Genomic DNA, 27650 nt, shown 5'->3' with positions numbered 1-27650 from the left:
AGGCATGGTACATTAGGGAAACCGAGCAAAGGCTACGACAATTGATGAATGGGCACCACATGACAATCAACAGACAGGAGGGTTCCCTCCCAGTTGGGGAACACTTCAGTGATCCAGGACATTCAGCCTCAGACTTTCAGGTGACCATCCTCCAAGGTGGACTTCGGGACAGGCAGCAGAGAAACGTGGCCAAGCAGAGGCTGATAGCTAAGTTCGGTACCCATAGGGAGGGCCTCAACCGGGTTCATGTCACATTACAGGTGACCACTATTGCACTATACACACACAGATACTCCTACACACACACACACACACTCCTATACACACATACACATGGACACACATATACACAGACGCACACACAGACACCCACACACATCCTTACAGACACACACACTCCCACACTCACACATGCACCTCCTCACAGAATTAAGACACTCTGCACTCACTACACACAGACACATACACTTTCTCACACTCACAACCCCCAACCCAAACAAACATACATATACACACACACACAAAGACCCACATGCACACATATATTTTGTGGGATGAATTTGTACTTGCAGGGTTACATTGTACTTTGCTCAAAAACTGCATGCATTTATGTAAAACTCCATTTTCTCGCTTTTTACATTAGAATCAATCTAAACATCATGGCATAGACAGAGAACACAGGAGGCCCACACCTTCAACATATTGTATAGCTATCACCATTGTTAACAGCTAACCCGAGAATGCAACTTTTTTAAAAAAACGCTTTTGTGATTTACACATGAAAGAAGTGAAACTATTATGGTATTCTAACAGATGAAAGGCTTATCAGACAATCAATTTTTCAATGTGTAATTTCAGTTACATCACACTGTAAATTTTTTGCTATAAATTCTGTGTGTTAGGATTGAGCCCTCCACTATCACCTGATGAAGCAGTGTCACTCCAAAAGTTAGTGTGCTTCCAATTAAACCTGTTGGACTATAACCTGGTGTTGTGTGATTTTTAACTTTCTACACCCCAGTCCAACACCAGCATCTCCAAATCATCACATTTATGTTCATAGTGTCAGACAGCACAGAAGCAAACCTACCAGCCCATGCCAACCATGTTCCCAAACTCAACTAGTCCCACCTGTCTGTGCTTGGCCCATATCCCTCCAAACCCTTCTGATCCACAAACGTATCCAAATATCTTTTAAATGGTTGTGAGGGTATCTGCATCTGTTACTTCCTCTGGCAGTTCATTCCACACACCCTCTGTTGCCTTTCATGTCCTTTTTAAATCTTTCTCCTCTTGCCTTAAAAATATGCCCCTTAAGTTTGAACTCCCCCACCCTTGGCAAAAGACCTTATTTATGCTCCTCATGATTTTATAAACCTCTTTAATGTCATCCCTGAGCCTCCCATGCTCCAGCGAAAGAAGTTCCAGTCTGTCCAATCTCTCTTTATATCTCAAACCCGAGATATTGTTGGGAGGGGGTCCACCAGTCCCACTCTCCACTCAGCAGGAGAGTGTTAATTGTAGACGTTAATACCCAAAAGTAAGCCTGTCAGCTGGCCTTCTATTCCCAACACGCTGTTTGTATGTAGATGGTACCTAATGTGTTTCACGATGTTTTTGTTGAGGGATATCATGTGAAGAGAACTGGAAAATGCCATTTCACAGAAACAGACCCTTCGGTCCAACCAGTCCATGCTGACCATAATCCCAAACTAAACTAGTCCAACCTAATTGTGCTTGGCCCATATCCATCCAAACATTTCCTTTTCATGGACTTATCTAAATGTATTTTAACTAGAGCCGCACCTGCCACTCTCGAACCACTCTCCGTGTAGAAAAATTGTCCCCCATGTCTTTTTAATATCTTCCTCCTCTCACCTTAAAAATATATCGCCTAGTCTTGAAATCCCCCACCCTCAGGAAAAGACACCTGCCATTCACCTCATCCCATACCCCTGATGATTTTATAAACCTCTATAAGGCCACCACTCAACTTCCTATGCTCCAGTGAAAAAAGTCCCAGCCTATCCAGTCCTTCCTTATAACTAAAACCCTCCATTCCCAGCAACATCCTGGTAAATCTCTTCTGAACTTGTGAGGAAGAGTTTTGACAGGCTGGACATGCATCAGTTGGAGTCCAGATCTGATTGAAATATATATGATCCTGAGGGAACTTGACAGAGTGGATGCTGGAAGGATGTTTCCTCTTGTAGCACCAGGGAACACAGTTTTAAAATAAGGGCCTACCATTTGAGATGGTAATGACGAAAGATAATTCCTGTCAGGTTTTGGCAGCCTTTGGAACTGTTTTTCCGAGAAGGAAGCAGAGTTATCGAAATATCTAAAGGAGGGATAGTAGATTCTTAGTGAACCAGGGAAGGAGAGGGTATCAGCAGTATGAAGCTCAGTGGAGGTGAGACCATAGTCAGAGCACCCATGATCTTATCAAATGGTGAAGCAAGCTTGAGGGCCTGAATGGCCTACTCTTGTTCTTAACTCTTTGGTTCATGTGTTTGTGCATATGTCATCAGATGAAGACACAGCCGTCTCCTCAAAGGTAGGCAAGTTGTTTTCTTTATAAATACCTTTAAAAACTTTGAGCACTTTTTAAAACTTTTACAAACTTTGAAATACTTTTAAACACCATGAATACTTTGCAAAACCTTTTAAAAATTTTCACAAACGTTGATCTCTCCCGGAACTTTCCAGATGAACCCCTAATTCTTCTCTGGTAACTGCTCGTTTACCAGCCCAGTTAGATTGCCTTTGCAACTTCATTAAAATATAATGTTTTATATCTCTTGAGATGCTTGCACGCTTTAATTTTAATTCTATTCCATGCCCACGGTTTTTAAAATCTAAACTTCAGCCCAGCTGAAGTGGTTCTCTGAGGAAGCTTATCATGTCTCCCTCCTTCCTTCTCCCAGCCTCTCATCCTTTTTCCCCATGGTTGGGCTGCAATGGACCGATGAAGAGGACCAACAGCATGGGGGTCACTTTGGGCATCAAGTGCCACGAATCGGGACAAGCGGGCACAAGCAGTGGAAATGGCTGTTGCTGTTAGACCAGGGCTGAGGCTGAGCAAGAATCTAAAGAAAAGATACGACTTCAACCTATGCACCCAGACTCAACCCCACAAAGCATAACCTGTGCGATAATCTCCAGCTGGGGTCTACAAGAACAGAGCCTGCGGTGCACAAGTAAGTCAGAACTCAAATTCACTTGGAACCACATTGGTAATGTGTTATTTAAAAGGATCTGAAGTCCAATTAATCAAAAATTTAAAAACAAAAGTTTGGCAAATGGAGCCAGAGGGAACATGTCACTGAGATATCTAACATGTTACAGGGTGTTATAGTAGCTAACACATGGCTAATCCGTTCATCATCAAGTTTTACACCTGCTTATTTAAATAGCGTTAAATCCAGTGTTATTTGTGGGCAATCAGCCTAAAATCATGCCGTATAGGTCCCTGACACATTCCAAAATAACTCAGCAGGGCCATCACCAGATGCTCTAGAGGAGCTGCTGAGTCTGTACTTTCCCTTTTCCACTCTTAATAGCTTCACTCTACTTAGCGTCACATTATATTTGATCCGTACCTTTTAGTCTAATTATTTCCTCAGCTTGGTTCCTTAATACCTTGCCTACCAGCTTAGTCTATCCAACCTATCCCCATACTTTATCTCTTTTAGTCAGTGTTGACCTTCTCAATATCTCTCTGCTCCTCACATATTGACTCTACATCCCTGTTTCCAAAGTGTTTCCATTACATCATATTGTTTATCCAATGTGCATTTTCTAGATCTAGTGTGTAGCTGCTTTCCAAACCAAAAATCTGCAAAGAATCTTTTCAAATTCCCAAATATTTTGACAAGACAGTGTTTGTCCCACAGAGTTCCATTGCAAAAATGGTGGTCATTTCCCCAGTAACATCCAAAGAGAATGGACCATCAGGACAGGAAATTGGTTCTTAGAATGCATCCAAATGGTGGGGTAGAAATTCAGGACAGTGTGGATTTTTGGAAATCCTTGAGTCAAAAATTGAGTAGGTTTCCTGCTGTCATACGGAGACGGCTCCAGGAACGATGCGGCGAATGTGTGTGTAGGACTTCCGAACAGTGACACTGCCATGGTGTGAGACCCCACGGGGCAAGACACACTCCTCCGTCAGCTTCTGCTTCTCTGTGTCCCAGCACAGCACAGTGGCAATCACCTCATTCTTCTCGTCACGCCCTCCGGTAATGAAGAGCTTGTTGTTGCACGCCGCGATCCCACAGCTGGCACGTTCATGGCCAAACTGGGTGACCAGGCTCCACAGGTCATCCACAGGGTCGTAGCAGTAGAGAGCCTTCATTGCGCCACCTTGAGAAAGAAAGAGAGAGAGAGAGCAATTAAGAGCAGCATATTACAGATGACCAAGGCTGAGCTTCTGAAAACTGAGGAAGGAGACTTGCTCCACAGATACTCCAGCTCAGTATTCAATAATGACAGTGCAACGAAAACTGAAGGGAGATCAAAGGTGCCCCCTTATGTACCACTTATCCCATCCATGATTACACCAATAACTCAGCTCATTCTCCAACTACAACCCCTCATCTTCTGACCACACCTCACCTTCGCCTACCCAGTTCACCATATCCCTCACCCTCAACTACCCAGTTCACCATATCCCTCACCCTCACCTACCCAGTTCACCATGTTCCCTCACCCTCACCTACCCACTTCACTGTATCTCTCACCTTCACCTACCCAATTCACCATAACCCTGATCCCCTTTTCTCACCAGAACCATGTTAAACCCTGTCTTGACTCTATCCACACTGTCCATTTCAACGTCCTTCCAGGGTGACTTATTTATTAACATGATTGCCCTTTTTTGCTCTCTTCTGTCCTTTTGAAATTAGAAGTTACACTCCTGCCATTCAAAGTCGCCTTGTGAAAACAGTTCATACTGTCAGCTGTTTTGGTGCCCGTTTCGGGTTTACTAACCGATCCATCTGACAGTCACAAAGGAGTGAAACTGAGCCCATGACATCGTTAAGAAGAAGATTCTTCAGGGACCGGAGATTGTCCAGAGGATGGCGCTGTTGTTCACACTAAACTGAGGTCCCATAACAAAGGCCAACTTTTCCAGCACTTATGGCTAAAACTGCCATTTTCACAACTGCCGAGTTTGGAAACATGGAAAAGGTGACAAACAGCTTCAGAAAAATCTGATACAACCCAAAAGGTCTGGCAGAAGGAAATGCAGGCAACTTATTAAGACCAACACAGGCTGAATTTTACCAGTTCCCTGGCAACAAAGAGTGAGACAAGACACCTTATACAATGGGGCCAGAAGGTACTGGAGCAAGTGAGGAGCCCAATGTCTCCTCCTCCCTTACTCCAACCCCTCCACTGCGGTATGATATTCTGAAGTAAAGGGCCAGAGGTGGGTGGACCAAATCCCCCAGTACCATTTTACCATGGACAGGATGGGCTCTTATCAGATGGGAACACCACTAAGTAAGACTGGCAACACTCCAAGGTGGTATCCAGAGGATGGGGTGGGCAATGCTGAACTTCCTTAAAGACTACTCCATTGCTAATGGAGGGAAGACCGAGTTCCCCCACCCTCACCTTCTCCGAGTGACGGTGGCTATCTCTGGGGCTCCTTTCGATTTTGATGGAATTTTAGACCACCTTAATGGATTATCCCTAAACTATCTAAATGTAGGAGAGTACAAGTCAGGTTCATGAAGCCTGCCTTCACAATATCATCCTAGGATCTGGTATCTTCTAGTGGGTTCCCATTAAGTACTTTCCAAGGCTAAGATATTTATCTCAAGATGAGACATCCAGAGCTGGACCCAGTACTTCAGATGAAGTCAGATCATGGCTCCATGCAACAGAAGCATCATTTCACGCCATAAACATGGAAAGTTAACACACTGGGCCAGCAGTTAATCAGGAAAGCTAATGGAATGTTGGCCCTTATTTCAAGGGGGTTGGTGTATAAGAGTAGGGAAATCTTTCTGCAACTGTACAAGATGCTGGTGAGACCACATCTGGATTCCTGAGAAACGTTTTGTTCTCCTTATTTAAGAAAAGATATTATTTCATTGCAGGCAGTTCACAGAAGGTTCGCTAGGATGATCCCTAACATGGAAGGATTGGCTTATGAAAAAAACATGAAATGGATTTAGACTCTAATCATTGGAGTTTAGAAGAATAAGAGGTGGTCTCATTGAACTATATCAGATGTTTGTAAGGGGTTTGACAGGGCAAACGCTGAGAAGATGTTTCCCCTCATGGGACAGTTTAGGACATGAGAGCTAAGTGTCAGAACAAAAGGACACCAAATCTAAGACTGAGATGATCAGAAATTTCTTCTCCCAGAGGGTTGAGAGTCTTCAGAACCTACTTGCCACAGAGAGCTGTGCGGGCAGAGTGCAGATTGAAGACTGAGATAGATAGATTCTTGATCATTAAAGGAACCAAAGGCTATGAGGAAAGGGTGTCAAAGTGGATGTGAGGACTGGCAGATCAGCTATGACCCTACTGAATGGCAGAGCAGGCTCGAGGGGTCAATTGGCCTACCCCTGTTCCTATTTGTTCTGGTTCTACGAGTCTTTGCATTCCAGCTCCCTTGAGACAATCAGAACCGTAGAAAAGGTATGGCACAGAATGGGACCATTCAGTCCATTGTGTCTGGGTTTGTTCCAGTGGGTTGTACTTTAACACGCACATTATTTTCCTCCTTCACAATGTATCTTACCTCTCGGAAAATATTCCTGATAACATTTGTTTTTAATGGAGCCAGAATGTCATGCTTTCTCACATTGAACACCATCCGCCCAGTTCTGTCCACATCTCGAACCTGCTTCTTTCACTTTGCACCTTTTGCTTCCAATTCCCTCTGTGGCCTGGACCTACTCATAGGCAAATTGGCAGATAGCAGACCCCAGACCCATGGGCAGCTGCTCTCATCTGTCACTCAGTCCCATTTTGCTACAGCAATCTGAAAAATGTATACTATAGAGCTTGGAAACCTTAAACATGTTTAACCTTGCTTGCAATAGTCAATTAAAATATATTTCACCATATGGGTGTTCTGTTTGAGATAGTGAATTAAATTATAAGGAATTCTGTTCACTGGAGAAGTAACATATTGACAATTATATTCCACACTTTGCTTAGGACAGAGGCTCTAGTATTTTATCACAGAATACAATATCAAAGTTTCAGAGAAATGCTTACTTGACTGTTTATCAACTGCCCTTGTAGTTTTTACCAGGTTAGAGATTTAATCTCTAATCTGCATGCCTCAAGCTATCTCTATTTTCATGATCACAGTCAGTCAAATGTGATAAGAATGATGCTCCCCTTAACAAATTTGAAATTCCTTATATCAGTTCCACATCTGATACATGCAGATACAAATATCAGCAGAGGAACAGTCTGAAACCATTGTGCTGAGTAATGGCTTAAAGCCTCTAGTATTTTGACATGGATTTGTATGGGTTGTGATTTTACTTGTTATTTTAGTTAACAAGTACTTATCTACAACCCCAAGAGGTAGGACCCTTATTTGCTGAATTTGTCTGTCATTTAGTCCGTAAGGGGCACACCTTATGAAGTACAGCATTGTTTGTGTCTCTCTCCACAAGAGCAGGAATGGTTTGCACTGCGGTGCCAGGGGTGGGTCTTAAGAGGCGTGGGACCTGTGTTGTCTGCAACCTCTTTCACAAGAATCAGTCTCACCATGGGTGACCTTTGTCAAATGGGGTTCATCACAAGGAACTTGTTAGCAGCACCCTGCATTTTCCACTGTTTGATCCAAAGGGTGTGGTTATCATCACATTGCCCAGCTACGAGTCTCTATTAGCAGGAGGTAGAGAGGCCGTCCTGGGGTCTTTTCTACCACAAGCTTCAGGGTGGAAGTATGAAGGCAGTGGGGTCCCCGTAGCCAAAGTCTGTCCTGAATCAATGTCAAACCCACAACAGGGTGGAGGCCACTAATTTCTGCCCAAGATTGGAAAAATTTCCCGAGTTTGAGAATGAGTTTGCCATCAACAACTTGCATTGAAATTCACTGTCACAGAAGATTAACAAGACAGAAAGTTGGCACCGAGCAGGGAACAAAGACCCAAAGTAATGCATAGTCACAGTGATAGAGAAATATGTTTTAAGTAGCATCTTAAGGGAGAAGGAATAGACAGAGAGGTTTGGGGATACATCAGCAGAAAGCCAAGTTTAAAACCAAGAACATTGGAAGCACATCTGCTAATGGTAAGTTAAGGATGCGAGGATTAAAAAGGCTAGAGTTGGAGGACTACAGAGATCATAACGTTTGAAAACCACTTGAGATAGGACAATCCTGAGTCAGATGATTGTGCATTTTAGGAATTCTGAACCACAGAGTACTGTAAGTGCTCAGCTGTTCGATTTGGCGATGGATAGCGTTTGGGGAATGAAGGGGCATGGTTATGGGGTGACCCAGCAAAGTTAATGCAGAAATTCAGCCGTAATCTCCCTAAATAGTGAAGCAGGTTCAAAGGTCCATGTGGTTTGCTCCTGTGGCCAAATCTTCTAGTCTTACCTCCGAGGAGGAGGTCACAGGGAAAGGGTGAGATCGTGGACCAATTTTGAACCTGAGAATGAGATTTTTAAGTTCAAGATGTTGCCAGACAGGAAGTTTGCAAGTATAAGTGGTGATGGGTGAATGGACCTTGCAGTGTTAGGATACAGGCAGTAGAGATAGGGATGAAATCAAGCAAATGGAGGGGTGATGATTGGGGAGTGGGGGGAGGCCAGAGAGAAGAACATTGCTTGAACAACGCAGAGATAGGTTGGAATTATCAATCACTGGCTGATAAAATAAGCCTATGGTTGGCAAATGTGGCTTTCGAGTGTAATGGATGAACTGCTGGTGAGAGGTGATGGGAATTTCTGCATTACTAAAGGGCACTGAGGCAGAGAGGAGAAGTGAAAGTGATTGAGCAAACAATAATACGCAGAAGAAATGTGATGAGACAATAATAATGTCACCGCAAGACAGATGTCTAAAAGTATTAGTCAACTCCGGCTTTAAGGCAAGATGTTCTGCAATGAAAACTGTAGAAATTAGGAAGTGACAGATCAAAATGGCCAGAAAACAATGAGGAAGCAGAGCAATGTGACACATTTATCTTGCAATAAATGTCAAAGAGGCCTAAGTACAACTTGAAACTTTCAAACTTTTCCTATGTTTGTTATTTATTCATTCATTCACAGGATGTGGGTGTTGCTGTTTGGGCCAGTAATTGTTTCCCACTCCTAACTGACCTGTAGGAGGTGCTGCTAGGCCACACTCTTGAATTTCTATAATTTCTTTGCTGTTGGTGGTCCCACAATGCCCTTGGGGAAGGAATTCCATGATTTTGACTCAGTGACACTGAAGGAATGCCAAATATTTCCAAGTCAGGATGGTGAGTGGCTTGGAGGAGAACTTATAGGAGTGGTGTTCCCAATATTTGCTGCTCTTGTCCCTCTAGATGGTAACAGAACTTGGAACAGTACAGCACACGAATGGGCCCTTCAGCCCATGATGTTGTGCTGAACATGACACCAAATGAAACTAATCCCTTCTGCCTGCCCTTGGTCCATATCGCTGCATTCCTTGCATATTCATGTGTTTATCTAAAAGTCCCTTAAACACCCCTATTGTATCTGCCTCCACTACTTCCCTTGGCAGCACATTCCAGGCACTTAACACTCTCTGAGTAAAACACTTGCCCTCACATCTCCACTGTCTCCCTCTCATCTTAAATACCTACCCTCTAGTATTAGATATTTCAATTCTGGGCAAACAATTCTGACCATCAACCCTATCTATGCATTTCATAATTTTTTAGACTTCTATCAAGTCTCCCCTCAGCCTTTGCTGCTCCAGAAGAAACAACCTGAGTTTTTCTAGCCTCTCCTTATGGTTCACAGCCTCTAATCCAGGCAGCATCCTGGTAAACCTCTTCTGCACTCTCTCTAAAGCCTCCACATCCTTCCTGTAATGTGGCAAGCAGAATTGAATGCAACACTTTTAAGTGTGGCCTAACCAAAGTCTTATAACACTGCAACATGACATCCTGACTCTTGCATTTAGTTCCCCAACCAATAAAGGCAAGCATACCATACACTTTCTTTACCACCCTATCTACTTGAGTGGTCACTTTCAGGGATCTATGGGCTTGAACCCCATGATCCCTCTGCATATCAATGCTGTTCGAGGTCCTGCCATTAACTGTATACTTTTCCTTAACATTTGATTTCCCAAAGTGCGAAACCTCACATTTATCCAGATTGAACTCCATCTGCCATTTCTCAGCCGATATCTGCAACTGATCTATATCCCTTTGTATCCTTTGACAATGCTATCCACAATTCCACCAATTTTTATATCCTCTGCAAACTTACTAAGCCACCCATTGACATTTTCATCCAAGTCATTTATATGTATCACAAACTGCAGAGGTCCTAGTATGGATCTTGTGTTTGGAAGGTGCTGCCTTAGGAGCCTTGATGAATTTCTGCAGTGCATCTTTTAGATTGTACACTTTGCTGCTACTGAGCATTGATAATGCAAAGAATGAATGTTAAAAGTGGTAAAAGGGATGCCATTCATGCAAGCTTCTTTTTCCCGAATGGTGTTTAGTTTCTTGAGTATGATTGGAGCTGCAATCATGCAGGAGTATTCCAACACACCCCTGACTTGCATTTCACAAATGGTGGACAGATGTTAGGGAGTGAGAAGGGGCAGAATTTCCAGACTCTTGCAGCTCCAGTATTTACATGGCTGATCATGGCAAATCCAAAATATTGATAGTGGGGAAATTCAGTGATGGTGATGCCATTTAATGTCAAGGGGAAATGGTTAGATTTCCTCTTGTTGAAGATGGTCAGTCCTAGCACGTGCTTGCAGTGAATGTTACTTGCCAACTATCAGACCAAGGTTGATGACATCCAGACCTTGCTGCACATGGACAACATTGATAGCTTCAATATCTGAGGAGTTAGGAATCATGCTGAATATTGTGCAATGAACAACACTTCTGACCTTATGGAAGGTAGATTATTGATGATGATGTTTGGGCCTAGTATACTCCCCTGAGAAACACCTGCAGAGATGTCCTGGAGCTGATATCTTTGACATCCAACAACCTCAATTAGTGATGCTGATCCCTGCATGCCTGTCTGCCCCATTCATCGAACCCAGGGTTGATCCCAGGTTGATGGTAATGGTAGAGTGGGGGATATGCCACCTTGTGGCTGAACTATATTCTGTTACTGCCAATGACCCACAGCACCTCATGGATGCCCAGTTCTGAGTTGCCAGATTTGTTCAAAGTCAATTGCGTTGAGCACAGGGGTGGTGCCACACAACACGATCCTCAATGTGAAGATGGGACTTCATTTCCACAAAGACTGTGCATTGTTCATTCCCACAATTATTGTCATGGACAGATGAATCTTCAACAGGTGAGTCAGTGAGGTCAAGGTCATGCTGGTTTTTCCTTCTTGTTGATTCTCTCACCACTTGCCACAGACCCAGTCCAGCAGTTATGTACTTGAGGGACCCAGTCAATTTTTTAAGTACAGGAGCTACTGAGTCACTGTGGGGGAGTCCAGATCTAGAGGACATAGGTTTCGAGTGAGCGGGGAAACGATATAAAAGAGACCTAAGGGGCAACTTTTTCACACAGAGGGTGATACATGTATGGAATGAGCTACCAGAGCTAGTGGTGGAGGTTAGTACAATTACAACATTTAAAAAGCATCTGGCTGGGCATATGAATAGGAAGAGTTTAAAGGATGTGCCAGGTGCTGGCAAATGGGACTAAATTGGGTTAGGATATCTGGTCGGCATGGACGAGTTGAACTGAAGGGTCTGTTTCTGTGCTGTACGTCTCTATGACTCTATGACTCTAAATGGCTCACTCAGAACACATTCTGTAATCTTTCCACCACAAATGCTTCTCCCAATTGATATTCAACATGGGGAACAGATTCATCAGCCTACAGGGGCTGTGGGGGTGGGAGTGCGGGAGGTGGAACTGTAGTTGGTAATCAGGAGGTGGATTCCTTCCTATGTTTGACCTGATCTATGAAACATCATAGGATCTAAAATCAATTCTGAATACATCCCTGGGCATTTTATAGCTTTGTTTCAACTTCAGCAAGTCTGTCCTATTGGTGAGACAGGATATATCCAAGAATGGCAATGTTACTGTCTGGGATACATAGTCATAGAGTTGTACTGCAAGGAACCAGATCCTTCGGTCCAACTTGTCTGCTCTGAATAGATATATTAAATTGATCTAGTCCCATTTGCTAGCATTTGGCCCATACCCCTCAAAACTCTCCCTATTCAATATACCCATTCAGATACTTTTTCCATGCTGTAATTGTCCCAGCTTCCACCACTTCTTGTGGCAACTCATTCCATACACGCACTACCTTTTGCATGAAAATGTTATCCCTTAGGTCCCCTTTAAATCTCTCCCCCCTCACCTTAGACTATGCCCTCTAGTTTTGGAATCTCCTACCCTGGGAAAAGGACAGTGGCTATTCACCCTATCCATGCCCCTCATGATTTTATAAACCTCAATAAGGTCATCCCTCAGACTCCAACATTCCAAGGAAAACAGCCCCGGCCTGTTCAGCCTCTCCCTGTAGTTCAAACCTTCCAACCCCGGCAATATTCTTGTAAATCTCAAATGTAGTCATGCTCACAGAATCATATCTTACAGGCAATGTCAAGCTGATTATTGTTTGACTGTTTAATACAAGAGCTGCCCCCAAATTTGGCCCCTAGATGTTAATTCTGAGGGTGTTAAATGGTCAACAGGGCATTTAAGAAGGAAATCTGCTGTCCTTACCTGGCCTGGTCCACATGAGACCATCAAGTGTGATGGACTATAACCACCTTCTGAAATGGACCGCTCAGTGAAGAAGAATGACAAAAACAGGACTTGCCAGCAATGCCCATATCCCATGTAGGGATAATAAAAAACATACTGAGCATAATGTATCTGCAACATCGAACATAGAAAAGTACAGTACAGAACAGGACCTTCGGCCCACCATGTTGTGCCGAGGATTAATCCTAATCTAAAATAAAATAACCCATGCACCTCTTAATTAACTGCTGTCCATGTGCATGTCCAGCAGTCGCTTAAATATCCCTAAAGACTCTGCTTTCACCACCACCACTGGCAAAGCATTCCATGCATTCACAACTCTCTGCGTAAAGAACTTATCTCTGACATCTCCTCTGTACCTTCCTCCTAACACCTTAAAATTAGCACCCCTCGAGGCAGTCAATCCTACCCTGGGGAAAAGTCTCTGGCTATCAACTCTATCCATGCCTCACATTACCTTGTAGACCTCAATCAGGTCACCTCTCTTCCTCCTTCTCTCCAGAGAGAAAAGTCTGTCTGAAACATTTTCTTCCAGAAAGTGTCCTTTTGAATTTTAAGCTTGATAGATTTTTAATACCTAAAGGTGTCAATGCTTATGGGTCAAAGGTGGGAAAATGAAGTTCAAGTGAAGGTCAGCCATGATCTAAGTGAATGGCCAAATGCACTTTTCATCTTCTGAAACATTCTCCTTAAACATAAAGTTGCACCCAATCTCTTTATCCAGGTCCGAACACCCGCACTCACCACCCACCATCCCACAGTAAAGCAGCACAGTCCACATACCTACAACATAAATGTGATCATTGAATGTAACAGCATTGATGCATTTGGCTTCAACAGGCATCGGTGACTTGAGGCTCCATTTATTTACTGTCGGGTCATAGCATTGGGTTCTGTCAGTGGCCAACTTCCCATTAGGTCCTCCTCCAATCACATAGAGTTTCTTCTTATAGGTGGTGGCTGCAAATGAGCTCACATTTACAAGGAGTGGAACTACCTGCAGGAGAGGAAATCATTTGAGTCTTGCATAACCAATGCCCAGAATGGAATGACCCCTTTGGGAGTGAGTGTTGTAATTGCTCAAGAAAACTTAGAGATTAAAAAATATGCAATCTTTCTCTCATTCCTTCAGCTTCTTTCCATCACGCTTCTTCAGAGCCAAGTCTTTCCCTGCCAAACCTCGAGACCACTCTACCCCCTCTCTCCACTACCAGGTCTGAGCGAAGTGGAGAAACTCCACATGATAGAAAAAAAAGTTTAATGCTCTGGCACTGCAGAAGCTAGGGGCCACAAGAGAATTCTGTCCATTTGGGGCTCATGCCTTAAGTTACAGACTCAACCAAAGCCCCAGCTAAGCTGTTCCAGTACAACTGCAACACTTGACTCTAATGAACAATGGATGTAGGTTTGCTCACTGAGCTGGAAGGTTAATTTTCAGACGTTTCGTCACCATACTAGTTAATATCTTCAGTGAGCCTCCGAATGAAGCACTGATGGTGTAGCCCACTTTCTATTTACATGTTTTCCAGAAAATGGCATCACTAACCCTAGGAAACTCAAACATATAATTAGAAAGTGAGCTATACCATCAGTGCTTCATTCGGAGACTCACTGAAGATGTTAACTATCATGGTAGCGAAACATCTGAAAATGAACCTTCCAGTTCAGCGAGCAAACCTACATTCAGAACCTCAATCTGAGCTACAAATCTTCTCAAAACTCTAATGAACAATGATGAAAGCTACGTGAGTATGTTCTGTTCACAAAAAAAACAGGAAAGATCCAATTCTACAAATGCTTCATCAATTTCCTTACAAACTTTGTTTCCACGGATACTGCCTAACCTGTTATGTATTTCTATCATTCTCTGTTTTTATGACAGTACATTGTTTGGTACCAACATCTCCTGATTCTCTGATCTACCTGTTCAGCTACAGGCTCCACAGCGTGAAGTCTAGGCCTGGAAACAGACCCAAACTAAATCCTGAGAACTCCCCACCTACGTTCGGGATCCAAGAACTCCCCACCTACGTTCGGGACAACCTCATAGTCCCACAACCCCGCACCGCCCGTTTCTACCTCCTGCCCAAAATCCACAAACCTGAATGCCCCGGCCGACCCACTGTCTCAGCCTGCTCCTGCCCCACTGAACTCATCTCCGCGTACCTCGACACGGTTCTGTCCCCTTTAGTCCAAGAACTCCCCACCTACATTCGGGACACCACCCACGCCCTCCACCTCCTCCAGGATTTTCGCTTCCCCAGTCCCCAACGCCTTATTTTCACGATCCAGTCCCTGTACACCTCCATCCCCCATCACGAAGGACTCAAAGCCGTCCGCTTCTTCCTTTCCCGCCGCACCAACCAGTACCCTTCCACTGACACCCTCCTTCGACTGACTGAACTGGTCCTCACCATGAATAACTTCTCTTTTCAATCCTCCCACTTCCTCCAAACTAAAGGAGTTGCCATGGGCACCCGCATGGGCCCCAGCTATGCCTGTCTCTTCGTAGGATATGTGGAACAGTCCATCTTCCGCAACTACACTGGCACCACCCCCCACCTTTTCCTCCGCTACATCGATGACTGTATCGGCGCTGCCTCGTGCTCCCACGAGGAGGTTGAACAGTTCATCAACTTTACCAACACCTTCCATCCCGACCTCAAATTCACCTGGACTGTCTCAGACTCCTCCCTCCCCTTCCTAGACCTTTCCATTTCTATCTCAGGCGACCGACTCAACACAGACATCTACTATAAACCGACTGACTCCCACAGCTATCTGGACTACACCTCCTCCCACCCTGCCCCCTGTAAGAACTCCATCCCATATTCCCAATTCCTTCGTCTCCGCCGCATCTGCTCCCAGGAGGACCAGTTCCAACACCGCACAGCCCAGATGGCCTCCTTCTTCAAGGACCGCAGATTCCTCCCAAACGTGATCGACGATGCCCTCCACCGCATCTCCTCCACTTCCCGCTCCTCCGCCCTTGAGCCCCGCTCCTCCAACCACCACCAAGACAGAACCCCACTGGTTCTCACCCACCACCCCACGAACCTCCGTATACAATGTATCATCCGCCGTCATTTCCGCCACCTCCAAACGGACCCTACCACCAGGGATATATTTCCCTCCCCTCCCCTATCAGCGTTCCGCAAAGACCACTCCCTTCGTGACTCCCTCGTCAGGTCCACACCCCCCACCAACCCAACCTCCACTCCCGACACCTTCCCCTGCAACCGCAGGAAATGTAAAACTTGCGCCCACACCTCCTCCCTCACTTCCCTCCAAGGCCCCAAGGGATCCTTCCATATCCGCCACAAGTTCACCTGTACCTCCACACACATCATCTATTGCATCCGCTGCACCCGATGTGGCCTCCTCTATATTGGGGAGACAGGCCGCTTACTTGCGGAACGCTTCAGAGAACACCTCAGGGACGCCCGGACCAACCAACCCAACCACCTCGTGGCTCAACACTTTAACTCTCCCTCCCACTCCACCGAAGACATGCAGGTCCTTGGACTCCTCCACCGGCAAAGCATAACAACACGACGGCTGGAGGAGGAGCGCCTTATCTTCCGCCTGGGAACCCTCCAACTGCAAGGGATGAACTCAGATTTCTCCAGTTTCCTCATTTCCCCTCCCCCCACCTTGTCTCAGTCGGTTCTCTCAACTCAGCACCGCCCTCCTAACCTGCAATCTCCTTCCTGACCTCTCCGCCCCCACCCCACTCCGGCCTATCACCCTCACCTTGACCTCCTTCCATCTATCACATCTCCATTGCCCCTCCCCCAAGTCCCTCCTCCCTACCTTTTATCTTAGCCTGCTGGGCACACTCTCCTCATTCCTGATGAAGGGCTTATGCCCGAAACGTCGAATTTCCTGTTCCTTGGATGCTGCCTAACCTGCTGTGCTTTAATCAGCAACACATTTTCAACTGTGATCTCCAGCATCTGCAGACCTCATTCTTTACCCAAACTAAATCCTGACCCACATCTTGAGAAGGGGTTACAAAAGAGGAAACACTATTCTCATGTAACTCCAGTTTGTTGTCTTTCAGTGCTAGCAAATTGCTTTGGGACATCTTAAGATCACACGTAAAATACAATTATTATTCCCTGAAACTGCAAACTAGTCACAATGTGTACTTTTGAACAACTTATTGATTTTTATTTTCAAAAAACTGTTCTATTTTGTTTCAGGACAGTTGTGTTCACTCGGTCATTTCTGGGTCAAACAAATTGTAGGATCAAGTCTCTTCCCAGGATGTGTACACCTAATCTAGGCTGACACTTTGGTGCTGCATAGTCAGAGGTACTGTCTTTTGAATGAAATGTTAGACTAGGGCTTTAACTAACCTCTAAGGTGGACATAAAATATCTTGACCTACACAATTTGACTGTTGTGGCTTAAATTACTTTACAACAATGACTAAGTGGTACACCAATGGTTGTGAAGCACTCTGGCACATTTTGAGGAAGCCTTGAATCTAATGATCCAAATGCGACCAAAGTAACACAGCAGAAAAATTGTCATACCAGGTATAATGGGTGAAATAAACAGAAAGTGCACAGTCCACATTATACTCCACACTAATGTTAATATTGACAATACAGCAGAGATGAAAACAAAATACTATAGATGCGGGAGAAATGAAATAATAACAGAAATTGAGAGAGAAACTGAGCAGGTCTGGCATCATGTGAGATCAGAGAGAAATACAGTTAACTTTTTGAGTCCCGTATGACTCCTCGTCAGAATATAACACAGTTGTGGGGTTTGATAGATACCTCTGACCAGCAGTTGTGAAAGGGGTCGTATGCTTCCACACTGTTGAGGCGTGAAATGCCATCAAAACCTCCCATTGCATACACTTTGCCACTCAGAACTGCCATCTTGTGCCGCCACCTTCCAGTGTTTAAATATTCAACCTGAATCCATTTATTTAAGGAGGCGTTGTACTTCCACACTTCATGCTGTGTCTCTTTACCACCTGCAAAGTGCCACAGAAAGAGAAATTTTCAAACACTTAACTCTTGTCCTTTCTCCTTTCCCAAGATAATTTCATTTTTCTATTTTATTTGTAAGATCTGTAATACTACTTTTTTTTTCTTTATTTTTCCAACTTTTTTCCCCCTAAAATTTGGACTTAAGAATCTGTACCTGGGTACCTTGTACCTAAGATGGCACCATTATTGGCGACTTGTAAACTCTTCCCCATTTGAGTACACGTGACAGTAAAGCTAATTCTAATTTTATTTCTGATTTCTCCTGAAAGGAATCTCTGGCTGTCACAGGTCTTGAACTTGGGGCCTTGTCATTGAAAAACACATTGTATCCTCCAAAGAAAGTGAATTTCCTGGCCTGACAATCACATGCTGAGAAATATCAGGCTCCTTCAACAGTCTACCACAGTGCTCCCCAATCACTTCCCACTGCAACCTTATTATGAGGTTTGAAATTGTTGCAATCCCTCCCTGAGAGAGTGGGGACCTGTTAGAGACAGAGAGAGATAGAGAGAGAGAGAGAGAGAGGTTGTTATAACTCAGTCAAGAGCTGCATAGTGGCTATTGCTGCCTCAGAGTTCAGGACCCCAACGGTTCAAGTCTCTACCTCACTTTGGGTTAATCCAGTCCACCACCATGGTGCATCTTGAAATACCCACAATGCTGAAGACAAAAACCTAACTAATGTAGCTCAAGACAGTTGGACAACGTTTAGGATGTGGGTAATATCAGCTAAGACTTTACTGTTCAGTTGGAAAATATGCATGTTGCAGGTTGGGTCTGCGCAGATGCCTCTCCCTGTCCCCACAGGTCCTTTCCATCCACCCAACAATCAAGGAGCTAAAACTGACACAAACCCCACGACAACGAATCACAGAATCCCTGCAGTGGGCAAGCAGGCCATTCAGCCCATCAAGTCCACACTGATCCTCCGAAGAGCTTCCCACACAGACCCACCCCTGCATTTCACATGGACATCTGTAGAAAGGATGGGCAATTTAACATGGCCAATCCACCGAACCTGCACATCTTGGGGCTGTGAGAAGAAACCGGAGCAAACCCACGCAGATACAAGGGGAATGTGCAAACTCCACACAGACAGTCACCTCAGGATGGAATTGGAACCTGGGTCCCTGGAGCTGTGTGAGGCAGCAGTGTTAACCACTGAGCCACCATGGCTGAGGTGCTGGATACAGCGGCCATCAGACTGGACCCTGGTGAGTAGATAGGAGCTGCAGAGGAGTAGAGAAATTTGGGAATCCAAACACACAGGAGTGCTGCGGGATAGGTGCAAAAAGAAATCAAACAGACAAATCAGATATTGGCCTTCACCTTGGAGTGACTGGGATAGGGCAGAAAGTGATGGATGCTTCAGTCTATTGGACCCCATCTGGAATATTACGTTACATTCTGGGCACTGAGCGCCAGTTCAGCTATAGTGTATTTGAAAGGTATACAATGCAGACTCAGCAGAATGATGCTGAGACTTTGAGAGCTACATATAATGAGATATCAGGATAAAATCTATCATCTTGTGAAATAGCATGCAGCAGATGAAATTTAAAGCAGAGAAATATGTTGTGATGTGGTCCGGTAGGAAGAGTGAAGGCCAACATGAACTAACTTGTTCTAAACGTCATGCAGAATCAGGGAGACTTTGGACTGTATACGCTTAAATCTTCAAAATGGCAGGCAAAGTTGAGAAAGCCAATTAAAGAAAAGCATACTGAAACAATGATATACATACAGCACAGATGTTCTCCGGAATGTTTATAAATCACTGACTGACTCGGCCTCAGTTGGAGTGTTGCGGCCAGTACTGGATACTCTATTTCAGGAGGATGTCAAGACAGTGAAGAGGCATGAGATTGACTGGAATGGGGCCAGGGATGGAGACAGAGGAGAGACTGGGGCTATTCTCTTTTGAGCAGTGAGTGTTAGGGAGAAATTTAAATAAGGTGTTGGAAATCATCAAGCGTTTTGATAAGGTAAATAAGGAGGAACTTGCAATGACTGAAAAAGCACCAATCGGAAAATACAGAATCAAGGAGACTGGCAAATAACCAAAGGCAACAGAGGGAGAATTCTCTTCACGTAGCACCTCTCTTAGTACCCGAGCTGAAGTGTCAGCCTAAACTGATGTGTGCAAGTCTCACACATGGGACTTAAACTTTCTGATTCGGAGACAACAGTCTATGGCTGACCAGAGGGAATTTAATTTTAAAAATGTAAAGGAGAGAAGGGCTTTGGGGAAAAGTGAGGAGCTCAAGAGATAGCTATCAAAGAGTTGACACAGGCAAACTAAGCTGAATAGCTTCTTTCTGTGTTCTGTCATGCCGTGATTCAATAACGGATTGCACGGATACATAACCTCTTCAGTTTAGGAGGTTGTGAGTTGATCTGATTGAGGTGATTAAAATGATGAAAAGATTTGGTTAGAGTAGATGCAGAGAAGCTGTGGGCTGTATTTTGACGCATCCCAAATCCAGCTAATTTCGCAGAGTTAATATAACCCTCAATTTCTTCCAGTGAGAGAACGTAACCTTCAAATGAGAGCTTGGACATTCGGGAATGTAGTCAGGCAATACCACTTCACGCGAAAGGTAGTGGAAATCTGGAGCCATCTCTCCAAAAGGTTTAAATATCCAAACAATGTCAAGAATCAGAGCAATAGATTTTTATTAGGCAAGGGTGTCAAATAAGGTAGAGGTACAAATCAACCAAGATCAGATTAGCAACTGGTTGAGGCTTGGTGTCATACTTGATCTTGAGGTGAGCTTCTGGCCACTTGTACAAAATCCATCTCCAACATGCCTCTGCTCACCTATTGCTGACTCCATCACCAGGCCTATGTTGACTTTAAATCTGACCATTATAAAATATAGCTGAGTTTGAACACACTTCCTCCCTGCATAATTTGAATGTCATCTGAAATTTTCTGTGCCAAACGCTGTTCACCCATCACCCCTGTGTTCACCAGTCTACATTGGCTTCCTTTTAATCAATGCCTAACACTTAAAGTTCTTTTCCCTGTGTTCAAAACATGGCCTGACTTTTGCCTCGTCTCTACATTGTTCTCCAGTCTACTACCCTCCAACTACTGTGCACTCCTCTAACTCTTGCCTTCCTCACCATCCTGATTTTTTAAGTCCCATCACCATTGGAGAAGTTCCCTCTGGTGCATGGAATTACCTCCCGAAAGCTTTACACCACTTTTCCTCATTTTTCTACTTCGAGATTAAATCTGCCGCTTTGACCAAACCTCTGGTCATCTGCCACGATATGACTCAGTGTCATATCTCTTTTCTCTTTGAGAACCCGTCTGCGAAGAGCTTTGCAACTTTTAGAGGGCATTACGTAAATACAAGTTGTTGTTGTTGAGTAGTAGAGCCAGATCAAGGAGCGGAATGGTCTACTTCTGTTCCTGTGCATTCCAAATTATAAGGGGAAAAGAAACTAGGGGATAAAGATAACTTTGGAAATACATGGGGCCTAACAGCACGATAAAGGAGACTGTTAACAGCAAAATTCAGCTTCGGTTCATTAATATGTAAAACAGTGTCCTAAGCCACAATTTCCTTCTGTATTACCATTTTCTATGTTGCTCTCAATGTTTTCCATCTCTGGCCAATTTGTTTGGAACAGCCACTGGGTTCATTTTAAGAAGGCAGTTAAACTATTCACAGGGTTGCTGGAAACAGGAATCAAATACATGTTGCCTTTTTAATTTCTGAATCATTTTGTTTGTTGAGATGAGGGTTAATACTGGCTGATACAGAGTGCATCTCCCACTGCATTGTCCCACCAAAGACTGGTAATGGAGCAGAGAGAATGGCACTTGACTAGCAATCCATCAATTCTGGACCTATGTTCCAGGAAGATAGGTTTGAATCCTACCAAGGCACATGATGGCCTTTGAATTCAATTTTAAGAATCTGAATTTTTTTTAAAAAGTCTAAACAATTGCTTTTTCTGGTTTGTCCTTGAAAGAAGGAAACTGCCATCACTACATCTGACCTACACATGTCTCTGGACCCACAGCAATGTAGCTGACTTTTAACTGCCCTTTAGGCATTACGGATGGGCAAGTAATGCCCATATCTCTGTGAGCGATTTTTAAAAATACAAACCAAGGGAAAGTGCAGCTTAGGTACAGAGAAAAGCTCCTTCTATACATCCCATCTAATCTGCACTGAGATTGGTCACAGGTTTGGGAAGGTTGGAAACGTGAAGTGATCCTTCCCCCACGGCTCACCTTGGTGAGGACAAAATATGCAAATGCAAAGGGCCAACCCAGCAGGGGGTGATGAGCAGACGGTTTGAAGCTCATGGCTCACCTGAGATGTAGACTTCATTCCGAAATGTGATACAGGCAAACTCCACCCACTTCTTGTTGTCACTCTCTATCTCCAGCTCTGTAATGGGCAGCTTGGCTACCTCCAGGCGGCTTCGTCGGAGTGGGTCTAAACAGGTCACCTCCGACACAAACTTCTCATCCTTGGTGCAGCCACCGATTATCATGAAGACCTCTGACTGGAATTCCTGCATTCTGGGTTTCGTCCTCTCTGAGATAATCTGCAAACCATTGAGAGGAAAGGCTGAGTGTAAAAGCAGGGATATGCTTTCCTTTGTTCAGACCCAGTTACCATGAAACAGGGTCACTCTTCACTCTCCAAATCAGAGAGTGTGTAATGTATTGTGTGCGGTTTTGGTCTCCAAGTCCGAGGAAGGACATTCTCGCGATCGAGGGAGACCAGCAAAGGTTCACCAGACTGATTCCTGGGATGGCAAGGCTGACATATCAGGAAGACTGAATCTGGGCTTGTACTCGCTGGAATTTAGAAGAATGAGGAGGGGATCTCATAGAAATATATAAATCCTGATGGGACTGGGCAGTCTCGATGCAGGAAGAATGTTCCTGATATTGGGAAAGTCTGAGACTAAGTGGTAAACCATTCAGGCCTGAAATGAAGAAGAATTTCTTCTCTCAGAGAGTTTGAATTCTCTCCCACAGGAAGTTGTTAGGGATAGTTTATTAGATATATTCAAGAGGGAGCTGGACATTGTCGTTGTATCTAAAGGGACCAAGGGATATGGGGAAGAGGGTGGGAATGGGATACTGAGACTGCATGATAAACCATGATCATATTGAATGATGGTACAGGGTTGAAGGGCCAAATGGCTACTCCTGCATCTATTTTCTATGTTTCTATTTTACAAAGGTTTCACCTTTAATCCCTGAGCTGGTCACCTGAATAGCCTCAAGTATTGGCATCAGAATTGGTCTTGTGTCAAAGTCTGTTTCTGCCTCTGACCCAGAAGGCATGAGTTCATGTTCCACTCCAGAAGCTTGAACAATCTAAGCTAAAGACAATCATTTTGAGGGAGTGCTGCACTGTTGACAGTGGCATCCACAGTCAAGTACGAGACTCTACAGCAAGTCTATACCAGAGAGAGAGAGAGAGGGAGATGTGCTGCCTCACAGAATGATATGTTTTATGATGCAAATAAAAGGAACTTTGCAGAAACCTACCAGAGTCAGATCATATCATTACTCTCAGGTAAAAGTAACCTTCCTCATACAGTCCCAAGTCTGTACTACAGTTATCCCTAGAGACATCCAAATAGTGGAACCAAAGCACATATCTTTAGCCTCGCTACTGCTGACTATTCCAATGTTCCCCTCACCAACCTCACATCTAAAACTCTCTGTAAACTTCAGATCCTCCAAAACCTTTGACCATTTCCAAATGCTTTTGAAATCCTCTTGCCCATCACTCGCTGTGCTGGCTGAATTGATTGGCTCCTGCTGTATAGCGATTCTCATACTTAAATTCTCAAATTACAGGTTTTTTGTAATCCCAGCCAATTCTGAAGAAGAGTCAGACTGAAATCGAAAGATTAACTCTGTCTCTCTCTCTCTCTCTCTCCCCCTACAGGTGCTGACAGACCTGCAGATTTTCTGTTTGTTTTCTAATCCCTAAATGGCCTGGTGCTTCCCTATCTCTGTAACTGCTCAAGTCGTATCCTAGGACTCTATAGAACTCCAACAATCCTAAATTTTCCTTCTTTAATCATGTTTTGTCAAAATTCCTTCCTTTGAAGTATCTTAGGTATTTTGTGATGTTAAGGATGCTGTATACATGCAAGTTGTTGCTGTAGTATCACACTGTACCTAACAGAAAACACATCCAAGGTCTCGAAAAAGAAAAGCAATTCTCTGGTGCAATATCAATGACAGTGCAGCCTGCAGCTAGGAAAGGACAATGCTGCATTATGAAACATTTCCATCAAAAAGAGGAAATGTGTCCATCCATATCAATTATCAGTGATTACAGATGGGGCCAGAGATGGAGCTGGGTGGAAAACATCTTCAACAATTCGTATTGGTCAATAATTTAAATGATTGTGAAGTCCCATTGCACAAGATGCTTTCAGCATAATCTCCCTGTTTCTATATCTTCGCCTTCTTTTGACTGACACTCCCTCTCTCTGTCTGTCTCACAATCTTTCCATTAATTGTTGCAAGAATTCCTATCCTGGGTTTCTCTGTGGTTCTCTGTACCTTTCTGTGATTGGCTGTGCACAGGGGTTGTTTCAGGGCCACGTTTTTCGGTCTTCCTGTTGTTAAATTAAGATAAAACAAACAAAGACGCTGTGGATTCTGGAAATCGTAAACAAAAACGGAAATGGCTGCAAAAGCTCAGCAGGTCTGGCAGTGTCTGTGTGGAGAAAGCAGAGCCAACGCTACAGATCCAGCGACCCTTCTTTCAAATTTGAGAACCAGTTCTGAAGAAGGGTCACGGGACCAAAATGTTAACTCTCCTTTCTCTGTTCATGTTAAAATATCCTGTTTTTTTTAGGGCTTGCTGATTTTGAGGCTTTGAGGCGTAACACGAGGCCGTTTCAGGTCCCCACTATATTTAAGGATATGCTGGTTTTGAAGCTTTACTTCTTTTGAGACTTCTGATTGTCAGCATCACAGACTAAAACCCCTATTCCAATATAGTTTGTATCAGTTGAACAGCGTGACCTGCTGATATGGTAGTCATGCTAATGAAAATCTCATGCAGCCTTTGCTAGTAGGCCCTCAAAGTGCTGCTTTGAAATATTGTTGGTTGAACTTACTGTTTATAGGCTTTGCTGGTTTTGACGGTTTTTTTCAGGTTTGCCCATTTTGAGACATTGCTGGGTTTATTTTTTACCAAAAGTCCAGTTTTGAATAACCCCAAATTTGTGTAATTTAAAATATGTAGCTACGTATCCTAAATAACCTGTGCAACCAGATATTTGTTTACTCACTGACATCAGGAATACAAAATGGAGTCTGGTCAATACATACTGCGGCCAAACACCAAGCAGGGATTCCCTATATGAGGGAGGTCTGATGAGGAGTGAAGGCCAGCGTCCACAGGAGCACTGAACAATTGGTTTAAGAGCATCTGTGCACTCACTGGCTGAAATTAATTTAAACACAAGAATCCAACTCTGTCCCGCTGTTCCATTATTGTCCCTCAGCTGCTGGTTTTGAGCTCACATTTCATGCAGGCCATGATCCTGCCCACAATAGTTGACTCCTGCACTGCATCAGGAGTGATGTGGGTCTCCAGGGTTGCCCCTGTGTTGTTGGAAGCTCCTCTGCTTTATTGTAATCCCTCTTACAACTCCAAACAGGTTTTTAGATTTGGCCACAGATTTGGTCCAGCTAAAGGGATTGTAAAAGCTCTGAGTCTCATCACTACCTGCACCATTTTCCAAACAGGGCAGAAACAAGAATTCAGCTTCTGTTTGGTGAAATCATTGCTGTGGCATGGGAGAAGCGGTATAGTGATGTTGCAGCAAAAATAAATGTCTGATTGGATTATGGTTATCGAACTGATCTCCTTTAATGACACTTACTAACACCAAAGATTTTGCACACCCAAAAATATGAATGAAGCTGGAAACTCACATAATAAATAATTTGCTGTTGCACTAAAAAATGACCCAGTATGTTCTTTTGTCTCATTTCCACTTATTTTTAGATTAGATTCCCTACAGCATGGAATCAGGCCCTTCAGCCCAACAAGTCCACACCAACCCTCCAAAGAGTAACCTGCCCAGTCGCATTTCCCGCTGATTAATGCATCTAATTCTATGGGCAATTTACCTGGCCTGCACGTCTTTGGACTGTGGGAGGAAACCCATGCAGACACGGGGAGAATGTACAAATGCCACACGGACAGTCGCCTGAGGCTGGAATCGAACCTGGGACCCTGGTGCTGTGAGGCAGCATTACTAACCACAGAGCCACCGTGCTGCCCCTGTACATTGTCTATTTCCCTACGAATTCCTTTCTCCTTCTATAGACAGGGTGGATAGCATGAAGCCTTTCCTAGAGTGAGGGACTCAATTACTAGGGGTCATAAGTTCAAGGTGAGAGGGGAAAAGTTTAAGGGAAATATGCATGGAAAATTCTTTATGCAGAGGGTGGTGAGTGCCTGGAATGCGTTGCCAATGGAGGTGGTAGAGGTGGGCATGATAGCATCATTTAAGATGTATTGAGACAGATACATGAATGGGCAGGGAGCAGAGGGATACAGATCCTTGGAAAATAGGCAACAGGTTTAGATCGAGGATCTGTATCAGCACAGGTTTGGAGGGCCGAAAAGTCTGTTCCTGTGCTGTAATTTTCTTGGTTCTCTGTTCTATCACTCTGTGTCATACATATAAGGAGACAAACTGACATGTATTATCTTTAGTTTTAGGAGCTAATTTTGGTTCAACCAATATCAATTTCCAGGCATGAGGTTCTGCTTTCAGTTTGTGTCAGTGTTTTGGCTTTTGACAATTAATCTTTATTTTCAGGTGTCCCTAACACTGGGTTAATTTAAAAACGCAAAGCAAGGTCCAAAGTATTGCTCAGGACCCTTATGCAATATTCATCTAAATGTAGGTGGACTGTTCAAGCCTCATTCCTGATGAAGGGCTTTTGCCTGAAATGTCAATTCTCCTGCTCCTTGGATGCTGCCTGACCTGCTGTGCTTTTCCAGCACCGCACTCTTGACTCTGATCTCCAGCATCTGCAGCCCTCAGTTTCTCCTGGTTGTTCACCATGTGTGTTCAAACTAGCTTTCGCAGATCCACATGATCCTAACCTGCGATCCTTAATTTACTGATATACTTACTTGAATGTGTGTACAGAACATAATTTAGTTAGGATAGCTTGACATATACAGAAAGTATTGTTAGGATTGCTTGACATAAGCCAAAGATTTTCTGGATGAAATTGAGAGTTGCCACTGTTATAAATAGATAAATTAATTCAAAGATATTGGAAAATGTGAAATCATGAGCTCATCATGGTCAAGAAAAATATCCCAGAGAGATTTTAAGACAAAAACTAAACCTATCCCATAAAAATATGGTAAGGATAAGAAAGATAGATACAGCAATTGAGTAAAAATCAAACATGACTCAGTTCAGCTGCACTTGTGATTTCTCATACATGTCGAGTCAGATAATTTTTCTAATAGTAAAGGACCTCATAGCAGCAAATATGCAAATGTATTTTAGGCTCGTGTGGTACAGTGGTAGTGTCTGAACCATAAACCAGGAGGCCTGAGTTCAAGTCCTACATGCTCCTGACGTGTACAATAATTGCTCTGAATAGATTGATTAAAATAACAACAAATATATCATTTGGTGTCTTGTTGCACTAATG

General features: G+C 43.8%; 1 protein-coding gene across 4 annotated transcripts in view; it reads right to left on the bottom strand.

Moving 5' to 3' along the window:
- Positions 1-2591: 2591 nt before the first annotated feature.
- klhl6 (kelch-like family member 6) overlaps positions 2592-27650 on the bottom strand; it is a 96076-nt gene continuing 71017 nt past the window's right edge. For all 4 annotated transcript variants that reach the window (XM_060834950.1, XM_060834951.1, XM_060834948.1 and 1 more), the window contains exons 4-7: positions 22285-22522; positions 17732-17934; positions 13722-13935; positions 2592-4365 (exon numbers count right to left, since the gene is read on the bottom strand). In XM_060834950.1, coding sequence (XP_060690933.1) covers positions 4064-4365; positions 13722-13935; positions 17732-17934; positions 22285-22522 — 957 coding nt within the window. In that variant the 3' untranslated portion in view covers positions 2592-4063. The remainder of the gene's footprint in view (positions 4366-13721; positions 13936-17731; positions 17935-22284; positions 22523-27650) is intronic.

Source organism: Hemiscyllium ocellatum, chromosome 13 (assembly GCF_020745735.1).
Source record: "Hemiscyllium ocellatum isolate sHemOce1 chromosome 13, sHemOce1.pat.X.cur, whole genome shotgun sequence".
Classification (NCBI taxonomy): Eukaryota; Metazoa; Chordata; class Chondrichthyes; order Orectolobiformes; family Hemiscylliidae; genus Hemiscyllium; species Hemiscyllium ocellatum.
The sequence above is the reverse complement of the archived record's forward strand: the minus strand, read 5'-3'. Positions and strand labels throughout refer to the sequence as shown.